This window comes from Bacillus rossius, chromosome 10 (genome assembly GCF_032445375.1).
Source record: "Bacillus rossius redtenbacheri isolate Brsri chromosome 10, Brsri_v3, whole genome shotgun sequence".
NCBI lineage: Eukaryota > Metazoa > Arthropoda > Insecta > Phasmatodea > Bacillidae > Bacillus > Bacillus rossius.
In genome coordinates, this window is record NC_086337.1 from 25,892,046 (window position 1) to 25,905,537 (window position 13,492).

A 13,492-nucleotide genomic window follows, 5' to 3' on the forward strand; every position below is an offset into this window, starting at 1 on the left:
ACAATGTTCTCCATTACATAATTCTGACAAAGAGTTTCGGTCACTTCTTCACAATGGTACCACCAATTTAATTTTTTGAAACATAATTTCCAAATTATGTTGGTGCCAGAAACAGGTGCAAAATAAAGTTACATACGAGACTTTAATAGCGGAAAAAAAGGCAATTTCCTTAATGTAATTTGAGGGAAATTAATAACACATAAATGAGACCTAAAGAAAATTTTAATTGCGGGAAAACATTAATACCGATATGAGAACGCAAATACGAGGTTTCACTGTATGACTCAAATTTATAATTTGTATTTTCAATAATGGGCAAGATACGTTTGAGAACCATTTTGTGACAGTAGTGAAATACCTCTGATTATTTAGAGCATGTTTCAAATGCCCAAAATGCTTGTTTAAGACAGTGCATTTTTAAATTAATACGTGCATGTATTGAATCAGGTTAGCTTGCAGTGGTTTCTTTGAAAAAAAAAAATAGTTCTTTTAGCAATTAGTTTGGCAAATGGAAATTGGGGAACACGAAAAAGCAATTTACTGCCCCCAACGTTTCAGGAAAGACACGTTCCTGTTTTTTTTTTTGAGAAAAAAAAGTGGGATCTGTCCCAGCCCTACTATATATATATCTATAAATTATTTATGTTTCATCTTTAAAACAATCCCTGGCCTTTTATAACTAACTAGTGACCCTACTATCACTTTTAATTGTGAATGTAAAAAATAATAATAATAAAAAAGCTAATTTCTTTAAATTTGTGTTGAAGATATGCACAAAATTACAAAAAAAACTTAACAGGATCACCCACTGGGCTAATCTGAAGATTGCCTGAAAATTTCATCAAGATCGGTCCAGCAGTTTTGGAGTCCACAGGGAACATAAATACACGCATCAACGCCCTGGTGAGCGGGCGCACCTGAGCTGCAGGACGATGCTGTTGACGGCCAGCTTGAGCCGGGCGATGCGGGCGGCCACGGGGTCCCCCCGGCCCCGCGCCTCGTCCACCAGGTTCTGGATGTCGGGCCAGGCCAGCTGGTTGGCCAGGGCACTGCGCACGGCCAGGACCGCGTTGTCCACCAGCTCGCGGTTGCGCGTGATCAGCTCCGCCGCCCGCACGTCCTCCGCCTGGGCCGCGCCCAGCGCCACCAGCCGCTGGTCGTGGTCCTTGCGTACATTCTCCAGCTTCTTCACCGCGTCCTTCTCCTGCGAACAATCAGCCGGACGAAGCTTAACCCATTTGCATCTACAAGCGTGCTAGTACGCAGCTGGTTTTTCTGGCCGATAACACCATAGTGGCGTACTGGTACGCAAAATGGCTAATCTGCCCAAAAAACTTGAAAAAAAAATCCCTTTAGAATGAAAATAACCCCTCAGAGTAGCTAGTATTGTTATAACAAAGGTATATTATCGTGAAACTTAAAACTATTTTTAAAATTTTATTTAAAGAATAAAAATTTAATGAAAATAGAAAATAACTTGAATAATAGTAATATATAAAAAAGTTTATGGATTCCATGGTATGTCTAACATTAAAGTGAGTGGATGCAAATAAGTTAAGGAGAACCGTACCCAACTAACTCACACTCACCAGATTTCGCAATTATTCTTTAGGATCATCGAAGGCTAACGTGGCAAGAGTCGTGGTTTTGATTCCAACACACCGGCATGGCTCAAACCGATGAGTTTAAGAAGGTAGTAGTTACCTCAAATTTTAAGGTGGCCAAAAATATATAAATTATATGTAAATTAAAGGACAAAAAATTAAGTTGTTTCAAGCTTCAAGGACACCTCGGGCTCACCAATGGTTCGATACTCAAAATGAAAAGTTATGAAAATAATAAAAAGCATCAACTTTATTTACAAGAAGCGAAAGCCAAACATGAATGACGGTGAACTCAAACCAGAGTGGGAGGAGTGACCCTGCAGAGAAGTTAGGATTAGGTTTTTCCAGTGATAAATTATGGATTTATGCCATTGGAAAACATTTGTTAGGGGCAGCAAACCAAGACCCAAATAAAATGTGTAACTGGTGATTAACCCTCTACTGCATGAATTGTTTTTATCTTTATGGAAAAAATATATATTATCATTTACAGCATAAATATTTTGAAAATTTTAAACTTAATTTTTAAATATTTTACTTAATAAAATTGAATTGTGGCATGTAAGTCACAATATGCAGTTATCGGAAAATAAAAATAATGTAATGTAAAAATATCTACAACTGAACATTTTCGTCCAGTAAATAATATTAATTAACAATAGGTAATATACACAAAACAATTATATTTTTGTTTATGAAATGATCTTCAGGGGCTGCCAAAAATGGTTTCTGTAGCTTGTGCCACATATGGAACCCCATGCAGCTGCTGTCCTGGAGTAAATTTCGTTTGTGGAGAAAAAAATCTAAACTGCTTTATGCCATATGTGTCACAGTATGCAGTAGAGGGTTAACAATAATTAATCTTATCTTCATAGTTACATATTTTGTAAGTCAGCCAGACAAATTTCTATGCAATGGTGCATATCCCAACTGCAAAAAGACATTTCAACAAACCAAGGGTTTAACATAGCAAATGAGCAACTTAAGCCTTCTCAGCAATTTTTTTATCTCATTAGTATTTAATGATTACACACTATATTGTTAATATGTAGCTTTTTAAGTTACATGATTTTCATGTTATAATTCTAAAAACCCAGTTGGCTAAATTTCTTCATTAATTAGCAGTCGTAAGTCCCATTTTTCAACACTTTACATCAAACCTACAACATTGCTTGATAAACATGAATAAGCAGTAAAGGCAATGCACAATCTTAACGCTAAAATTTAATACAATGTACACTCACTATCTGCAAAGTTTTCATGTCAATCTTCTGACTTTCCATCTGAGAGAAGAACTCGTCAACCGCTGCATCGAAGCTCGGGAATTCCTGGAATGGCTGGCTCGAGTGCTGCTCAAACACCATTGGGTGGAACTCTTGATTCGAGAAGAAGTCCTCTTCAGTGCCATCTGGACGTGGCCGCTTCTCTTTCTTCTGGATGATGTAACCCTGTGCTCAAAAATAATTGCAAGTTGAAAATATGTTCAGTAATGATGACCATGAAACAATTATTTGTCATTAGGAACAAGATTTCGTGATGAAATGAGATAAATCCACAATAGCACCAAACACATGTCAATTTACTATGCAACACAGTAATACAAGCAAATACACACTAAACTAAAAAATATATATAATTTTTTCCATAAATTTAATTCAATGAATGTTATTTAATTAGAACAAATTTTGTACTAATATATACATATGAGCCAATTATATTAGAAAATGTTATCTAAATTTGTTTGATTTTGTCCCAAATTAACTCATTTTTACTTAACTATCATTTGTACATTTTTCAAACACACAAATGCTTGCCTATTTATTTTTTTGGTCCGAGTAATACCGCCCAATATAAAATTATTACAAATTATTTTAGTACAAAAAGCTAAATATACTTCACAAAACAAATCAACATTACACTATATTGGTGAAATAGGTATTTCGGACCAGTTTAAAGTTACGTAGTTGTATTTATTGAATAATACAAATTTTTTAATGACAGAAAAAATTATTGAAATAAAAATAATAATATCAAAAGTTTATATTTAAAAACCAAATTGGCCTAAAAAGAAAACCATAAAATCTATCAATGACAGGTAAATTTATTTATTTATTTTTCAGTTCATTATCAAGAACACTAAGAAGGGACACACAATTCAGAGAAGGAATCGGCCTATGATAAGACAACATTTGTCTGGAGGGATTTTGAGACAAAATGAAAAATAGAAAATTGGATGGCCGGACCAGGATTCAACCCAGAATCATACTGGATGCAAGTCCAACATTTTACCATAGCACCATCTTGCTCGGTAACGACTGTTAAAGCTTTAAGTAGAAGTTAGAGTTAAGTAGAAGTCATAAGTCATGTCCAAATTTTAACCACGTAATAATCACAGTATAATAGTCAATACTGGTAATTATCATAATTAAAGGGTAAATATTTCTTGCCACTTAAAATATGTAGCCATCATTGATTGTAAACAGTTTTTGTTTGCCTGAATTTCTTTCATAATTAAAATTTGTATTGAAACAAGACAGTTAAAACCAGGAAAAAAAATATTACCACAAAATAATGGAGTCCAGTAATGATCAGGTAAATTTTCAACGTTGCAAAGAATGCAGACTACGTACATGAACAAAAGGTAACTTCTTTGACAGGTAGATAGCATCAACATAAAATATTTTGACAAAAATTAATATGTTCCACGTGCTTCGTGTGTTTGGTTTCCACGCAACTTAAAAATTCACAATATTCATTAATAGTAATACAACATTATTGTAAATAAAATAAACAATTAAATGTCTGTAAAGATGTAGCGGTATAGGGCTGAAGAAGGGCCCACTCAGGCGAGATATTTCAGGATGCTGAGAGGGGCACCTACCTGCTTCTACTCGCACGGTTTAAGCCGAATCGGGGAGCCCCGACTCGGACCCTCCCCTTGTAAAAGGTAGGAACAAACAGACACCAAAAAAACGACAAGGCAGCACTAACTTTGGATGCTTGTTTCGCTGCCTGGGACATGAGATCTTCAGCCATCTCCATCGCGGCACAAAGGCGGGGCATGTCCTGTTGCGGGTCGAAGCCCTTGCCCAGCTTGCAGTTTGGTGGGAATCCCGCCTTCAGCAGCACGTGGTCTATGATGGCGGGACCGTACTCTGGAGACACACGGCAGTCCCATTACACATCACCCACAAGGCTCCACTTCATCCACCATGCTGACTTTTTTTTTTTGCTATTTATTTATTTATACATACATTGTTATATGCACATCATCACTGAGAATGAGTTTATTCACAGAAGCCTAGTAACATTGCTTACAGGCCTAAGAACTCCACTCTTTATATAAATAATATTACAAAAATTAAAACATATCATGCCCACTCAGGAGACAGGGAAATCCCACTTACCAGAGAATGAGGAGTAGTGAGGGGCATGGGGGGGGGGGGGGGGGTTAATGGACATATCTCTCGCCTCCCACAGAGGCAAAAATAGTTTGAGTCCCAGGGGAGTCACAACCACATTTTATCAGGAGGAAAATGTGGCGGACGGCACATTGGGCCGGTGAGTTTTCTTGGGATACAATGGATTCCCTCAATGTTCTACTCCATATCACCCCACCTCACACCTTGTTCAGGTTGGCTGGAACAACAGAACTATCACCTCTGGGGACGTCTTTCATCTACTATCAGTGTAAACCCCGTATCATTCCCTCTCAGTCCTAAGCAAAAACTATGTGCGCGCGTGTGTGTACATATATGTATGTGGACACCCTGATACCTTCAGTGTGGCATCCATGCGGCCCAGAAACATCTAAGGGCATATGTATACACACAAACAAAAACATATACATATTTTCCTACTCACCAAGATGAGGGTTCAAGATTTTTTTCAGTCCTTCTCCTGGTTTTGCAGAGGAAAATATTTTCTGCAAGTCTTCAGCGGCCGGTGCTCCAGATTTCTGACGAGCTCTGTCAGTCGGGTATTTCTCTCTCACTGCAAATCTACAAACATGATCTGGAGTGTAAATTCCTGAACTAGGAGATTACCTTAGTTCCTGGCATGCATCCCAAAACTATATATTTTCATTCTCAACATAGCTAAGTTCAGAATGATGTACGTGAGAGGCTTAAAAACACATCATTAAGGAAAAAATTTTATCATTTTATTTTTAGGTAAATTTTGTTTTTAAACGTAATTTTTTTAGTGTTATTGTATAAAAAGTATATTATTAAAAAAAATGATTCTAAAATCATTCTTACCACTTATTTTTATTTTACCAAAATAGTGTCATCTTGACACACTTGATGCACTTATAAAATAAATAGTAATAAGCATGTCCAGAACAGAACTTATCAGAAAAATAAAAATAAATCAGCAAATTTTCGTGAAAAATCACATCAATGTAAAAAAGTGTAACAAATAAGAGATGCATACCTACTACCCAACCATGGAGTTAAATATTCCTTTTACACCATGAATTGAATAAGATCTTTATAATACTCTAGGGAAGGTCATGAAGCCTTTGTAGGCGTGCTACAAGAATTTAAGGAGGGGGGTGAAGAACTATTACAAAAGAGTATAATTTAAAAATTAAAAATATTATGTACCAAGCAAAGTCAATGACTTTTTCAAACATGATATCAGAGGTTTTTTTAAACAGTAATGCTCATGTGTATTTTTTCTTGTCCTAAAACAGTTGATTATAAATTATTTTAAGTATAATTGTACTGTATTTTTAATTACGTACATTCAAACTATATTAATGTAATAAAAACCAGCAAAATCAGTCATTTGACACAGCTATGTTCCCAAATGGAAGAGCCTTTACTGCATTACTGAAATATGCATTACTGAATATATATTTGTTAATTTTATTATAATTTTATACTTATTCACATTGCAAAAATTTAAACTCACAATTTTTTTTTAAATAATAAAGTGTAAAAAAAAGTAAAAATTACACAAATACCTATATAGTTAGGATTCCATGCTAAAGAAAAAGGATACAAATGCTGCTAAAGGGTATAGAATAACTTTCACTGTAAACTGAAATGGATTACAAGATAACTTCTGCATGCAATACTAATGAAACACTTGGTTACGTTTGGTCTAGGCCTGTGGGAATACTAGTTTTTTTATGCAAAGTGAATATCAAATTGAATGTTTAAAATATATGCGAAGTAGAATCAAATTGTGAATATTGATCTTGATGAAGCTGTATCAATATTTATTTTATAAAATACAGAATTGAAGAAAAAAATAGTTGTTTCATGTTTGTAATGTTCGAACTGAGTCAGTGATTAACCAATTGGGTCCTATTTATAACATCATTAAATAAAAATTATAAAATAACATTGCCTAATATTAATATTTAGCATTCATACAAGCAAACGGAGTGCCATCATTTGATTATTTTTTTTTTTTTAAGTAACCAACTTTATTAAATAACTAATGTGTGGTTAGGTTTGCTTTCCATTCGCCAAGTGGGTTACTCCATTTTTATTGACATTACTTTGATTTAAGGGCTATTCCTTTATATTCATCACTACAGCTCTTTTGCATTTGTTATTTGGGTACAAATTTTGACACTTGACGTTTACCAAACATTATTGATGGACTGCAAAATGCCACTGAAGCGATCATAACTAACATCATCTGCATTATTGTTTACTGCTATTAGATAACACTTAAGTGAAAATCTGGTGAGAAACAAAGAAACATAAAAATGAGTGGATATCATAAATTTGAAGAAATAGCCAGAAAAATTAATGTCAATGACGAGAAAGTTAAGATGACAAAAAATAAGCTGCGCGAATAGTACTTGAGAGGATGGTTTCGAAAGTAACTTAAGAGGCCACTCCAGTGTTTCAGGGGCACTACGCAACCCGCGTTAATCTCATAAGATTCAATGCTATTTTCATTTTGCTTATAACTAATTAACTAATATAGATTTCGAAATGATGCTTGCTTGATATGTAAGGCAACGATGCTCTTATCAAAGCCCCGTTCTTCAAAAACGTGCATAAATTATGGTTCAAACCTAGACAATACACTTATGCATATTAGTGAAGATTAGTATAAAAAAATAATTTATGCACGTTTTTGAAGAAAGGGGCTTTGATAAGAGCAACGTTGCCTTACATATCAAGCAAGCATCATTTCAAAATCTATATTAGTTAATTAGTTACAAGCGAAATGAAAATAGCATTGAACCTTATGAAGTTAACGCGGGTTGTGTAATGGCCCTGAAACACTGGAGTGGCCTCTTAACGATAGCAGGTTCACGGGAAGCGGCCACCTGACTTGCTCTCCCTCCGTGTGCGGGCGCAGGATGTTCAGGATGGTGAGCTGGCAGTCGGTGAGGACAATGTTGCCGCGGTCGTACAGCTCCAGCACCACGTGGTACGCGGCCTCGCCCGAGCCGAACTGCAGGTCGACGATGCGGTCCGTGCCGAGCTGCCGCGCGCTCTCCAGCCGCTTGTTGCGCAGGTGCTTCCGCATCTGCACGCATGCACACTCGCACAGTTGCACCATCACAACTGTATCATAATATCAATAGATTTGTATGATTTCTATCATACAAAGCACCTAGAAATCAGCACATCTGAATTGTTTCAGACTGCACCATGTAGAATATTTAAAACATACAACATAACGTATTTAAAGGAATTGTAGAAAACTTTGTAAATATTGCTGTATGTACGCCTCAATGATTATCTCAGTTTCTTTATGTCTTTCTTTTAATTATATTTTTGTTATGGTTTATTTATATTTAATGAGCTTATTTATATGGAAATGAATCTTTGTAAAAAAAAATGACTTATTCCATAGCCTTATGGTTTCTGTCATAATTAAATGGACTATGGAATTAATTATTGTACAAACAAAAATAAAAAGGTTGTTTGGATGTGTAATATGTACACTATGAATAAATGAGTGGGTGTCATTTGCGATTATCTTCAAAATGTCTCATTGATTAAATTATACATAGGGATTTCTAAATTTTTATTTTTCTAGCTCAAGAACCCAGCATTGCTTATGATTTACAGGACTTTCATGGTTAAGGTGGGCTCCAACCCACTTGCATACCAACTCAATGCTCATGCATCATTACTCGTGTGTGACTTCTGAGGCCATTAAATCATTTTAGGAAATAATGGGTCAGTAATTACATTTTTCCGTTCCACATTTACAAATTTATTTTCCCGAGGTGTAAAAATGGTGAAAATAGTTGTTTCAAAATTTTATTTAGGTATTAAAACTGTTATACAATACCAAATCCTTAAAACACCAACCATCACCCTTAGGTATTTAATTTGCCTCACTAACACAAAAATGCCCCTAGCCAAGCCATTACTAACTTGACTTAGGTAGTGTTCGCAAAATGTTTCATGATCGTACAGTAATAACATTTTCCAACCATCCCTTCAAAGTGAAAGTATTTAGGTAAGAACATAACTGTGATACTGCCTTCTCTATTACACATTACCTTCATACTAAATCCAGATGGTGCAACATTCTTCGGCCACTCAAATGCTGTGGTGTGGATTCGAACACCTGACTCCAACAACAGAACTGCCTTCTCTTCTGGTTTCTGTAATCTTATGAGGTATGTTTTGTGGTCAATATCGTATACCTGTGCCACTCGCATGCCGATCAGCCTGAAAAATTAAAACAATCTCATGCTCTCAAAGGTTGGAAACATATGGAAAAAATAAAACATTTGCACAACAAGTTAGGAGTAATTAAAATCAATAATTTGATAAGTGGTAACTTTTTAATGCTATATCAACCCCAAATAAAATATAAAATTTTTACAGGTTTTCTGATCTATGATCTAATCCATGATCATTCAGAATTTTTAAACACGTAAAGTATCTATAGACAAAAATGATTTCATAAAAAAAAGTATTAATATATTGATGAAAATATTGTTATTAAGACTCCAGGATTACTAAAATCAATGTTATGACTTTTGGAACTTATAGAGTTTCTTTTTCTGATGCTGCCTGATCATATCTTATGGTTAAAAGTAAAAAGTATAAAAAATATTAACCTCAGGCTCCCAAAGTTCAATTGCAAAGGCCCACACACATGATCAGTCCAGCTCGAAAGTTTGAACTGAATTGAGACCCTGTGCACATATGAGCAGTCCAGGTGCTAAGTTCGCAATGAACAGTATATTGAAAAATTCTGGGTATAAAACTTGAGCTATAATAATGAATCATTCGTAAGTTGAATACAAATGAAAAAAATTTCCACAAGACCTGACTATTTGTTTGTACTATGATATAAAAGTTTTTTTGTGGCCAGGATCTTTCCATGTACTAAATTAAAACAGCAAGCATCATTTACCACTGGATCAATGTATATACATGATCAAGCCATCAGAATAAAGGGATAAACTTGGATAGGCTACGTGATATGGAACAATTATCTCCTGAAGTCTGCCAAATTAAAATTTATGGGTTACTGTTAGCACCTGTAACTTTGCAGGATTTTGTTTCCAGACATATGATCTTTAACAAAAATTTCTTGTTTTGGAAATACCTGCCACCCATTAAATTTATGCCCTGCAATTTGCAAACATTCTATATAGATACATTTAGGCCTAAGTAGAGCCATACAATACAGTTGATAACAACATTTATTTTGTTGATTCTGAAGTGCATCGAAGATAAAATTCTTACGTCATTCAAATTTTGTGGTATTGTGAAATAGAAAATAGGTCCACCCGGACTAGTCTATTATAGGATACAGAGATTTAAATAATTACAGTAATTAAAATTCTTAACAGTATTTTTATTGGTATCGTAAAGTAGAATACAGTCCCACTCTCTAAACTCTATTTCGCGATACCAGTAAAAATGTGGAATATCTCGGTAATATTCTTCGCGGCATCATGAAATAGGATACAGTGTCACCCACCATTATGTGATACCGGGTATTTAATTTTTTGAAAGTGAGACTTTTCAATACAAATTTTTTTTGGTATTTTGAACTAGAATACAATCCCACCAGTTCAACTATATTTTGTGATACTGGCATGACATTTATTGAAAGTAAGAATTTTAGAGATATTTTCTCAGTATTCTGATGGAGAATAATTTCACCTGGTCAACCCTATTTGGGATACTGGTATTTTATTTCTCATAATTTACCATGTTTTATGCAACTTTTATTTTCCAGTAAAATGAATTATTATAATAAATAGGGTACACTGTTGATTTTTCTGAAACCACCATAAGTTTTAATGTCTACCAGACATTATTTCATTGAATATGAAAAATTTTCATTGCAAAATAGAATACTTAGAGCAGGTGGAACTATATTCTAGTTTACAGTACCTGGAAAATATAGTATTAAAAAAAAAATGTGTGAAAAATAATTGTTTTAGTTCCCCGCCCATAATTCCTATATTTCCGGGCTTGTCCCTAAAAAAGGAAGGTGGTAGTAATGATGTAAGCAACAGCTTCTTTGTAGTGTCATCAGTATTGTTATTGTATCTCGATCTAGAATAGTCTGGAATCATGTAATTAGTTAGTATTTACGTTTCATTGCATTACAATAACCAAGTACAAAATATACACGTTCTTACATATTGTTACGAACGTGAGCAAGGCCACATCACGCGCAGGTGCAGAACTAGCTGGGCTGCATCACATGCCGCCGTAACATGAGATGTGCCGTGCGCACCTGGGTCGCCGCTTCCCTTCCCTCCAACCCTCAGCTCCCCGCGCGGCGCTGTTAGTTTGACATCCGAAACCTGACAGCTGCAGAGTTACGCGAGCCGCCGACATGTGTTTCGAGAGATTTCTGCCGTCGGGTCGGCGCGGAATGACGCGACTGGCCCCAGCCGCGCTCGTGAGATCCAGAAATGGCGGCTGATATATAAAAAGAGGACGTCGGCATCAGCAGGAGGATTGAGTCAGAGTTCTGTCGGGAGTTCTCCCGCGGCGGAGTTCTCGGGGCGATAGTGCAGCGGGTGCGGCAGAGGGGCGAAGTCCTTGGACGAAGGTTCCAGGGCAGGGAGTGAGTTCAGTGAAGTCGGGAGCTTTCCCATGGCGGAGTTTCCGGGCGATAGAGCGGCGAAGTCCCTGGACGAAGGTTCCAGGGCGAAGAGTTCAGTTCCGGGTTATAGTGTCGCGGGCACGGCGGAGTTCCGAGCGAGGCGTCGAGTGGGATCTCGGCGAAGGGGAAGTGCGACGGCGGCGGCGGAGTGAGGGGACGGAGTCCCGCGGCAGAGATCCACGAGGGGTGCTGCGGCGAGAGGTGCGCCAGAGGTGCGGCCCAGCGAGGTGTGTGGATTGTAAGAAACGAGCGACTGAGGAAGCAACATTATTTTTAAGTGCAATTGATATTTGCCATTTTAGAAGATTAATTGTAAGTGACATAAATAGTGGCTATCAATAAAACTGTGTAGTGTAATAAAATATTTAATTGGGCTATCCTTTAAGAACCCGCAGTAAATCGTAATAATATGGAAAACCACAGGATCAGCAATGTAATTAAAGCACAGCAAGGCAATGGCAGCTTCATTGCATAGGCTAACTAATGTGAACTACAAACGGTAATTTCTCAGAAACCAGAAGGAATTAAGAAATGCTGTTCACAGAAAAACATAATTATTATATACACTAGGGTCTCGATAATCCGAGCTCCGATAATCCGAGTTCCCAATAATCCGAGTCAGTTTCGGGGGTTATGAGAAAGAAAAAAATACGAATTTTGCAAACACACATACACGTAGGGACGGCCAGGGCTACATTGAGGAGGAAGGCCCGATGGGGTGAGTTGGGTAAGTGACTGTACATAGCAGGTAGCGGCCCATCCCTGTCAGAAGTCGCAAGAATCTATTTTTAGAACATTGGGGGAAACCCCTTTTCTCCGTAGGCCTATATCCTCCGCCCCCTCGTCACTTCCCCGCGTTCCCTCCAGAGGGCAATTTTTAGTTCCCATAAGTTCTTCGCCGTGAGCACATCTATGTAGTTACGTCCCAGTTCTATTACGAACCAGTATGAGTAAAAGAATACATACTGAAATATCATTAAGTGATAAATTATAAGCGCTGACGCGGGTTGATAAAGGTGAGCCACTAAAAACAATTGCGCGTGATTTAGGAGTGAGTGCTGTTACTGTGGGTGACTGGAGGCGCAACAGACAGAAATTGGAGTTATGGCAAACTCAAAAAAATCTTTCTCAGGCTACAACATCCAGATCTCGTATGAAAAAAAGTGAGTACGAAAAAACAAGTGAAGCTTTGTTTTCATGGTTTTTAGCACAGCAGCAAAAAGGTGTCCCTCTTTCTGGGCCTATGTTACAAGAAAAAGCGCAGTATTTTCGTAATAAATTACAAGAAGGTGAAAGCAATTTTAATGCCAGTAAAGGATGGCTGGATAAATGGAAAAAAAAGATACGGTGTGCGGCAATTGCATATCACAGGAGAAAAGCTTTCAGCTGATGCTGCTGGTGCTGAAAACTACGTTCAAAAATTTCAAAGCATGATCGAAGAAGGGGGCTACACACATGATCAATTATATAACTGTAACGAGACTGGGTTAAATTTTAAAATGCTACCTGACAAGAGTCTAGCATCCAAAGACAAAATTTCCGCTCCTGGGCATAAAAAGAGCAAGGAACGAATTACTGTTCTACCATGTTCCAATGCCTCTGGGACACATAAGCTTCGTCCCTTGGTGATAGGAAAGTCAAAAAAAACCTAGAGCTTCTAAAAATTTAAATATGAACGCACTACCCGTCGCATACAAAAATCAAAAGAACTCGTGGATGAATACGACCATTTTTAAAAATTGGTTCTTCGAGGAATTTGTTCCTTCAGTAGAAACTTTTTTAAAAGAACGACAATTACCGAGAAAAGCACTGTTGGT

General features: G+C 36.8%; 1 protein-coding gene across 1 annotated transcript in view; it reads right to left on the bottom strand.

Moving 5' to 3' along the window:
• Positions 1-13,492, bottom strand: part of LOC134535863 (ribosome quality control complex subunit NEMF homolog) — a 34,558-nt gene that overhangs the window by 19,285 nt on the left and 1,781 nt on the right. Inside the window, exons 2-7 of the mRNA XM_063375203.1 lie at positions 9,094-9,265; positions 7,903-8,105; positions 5,469-5,605; positions 4,596-4,759; positions 2,849-3,052; positions 918-1,204 (exon numbers count right to left, since the gene is read on the bottom strand). Of these exons, the coding sequence (XP_063231273.1) occupies positions 918-1,204; positions 2,849-3,052; positions 4,596-4,759; positions 5,469-5,605; positions 7,903-8,105; positions 9,094-9,265 (1,167 nt within the window). The remainder of the gene's footprint in view (positions 1-917; positions 1,205-2,848; positions 3,053-4,595; positions 4,760-5,468; positions 5,606-7,902; positions 8,106-9,093; positions 9,266-13,492) is intronic.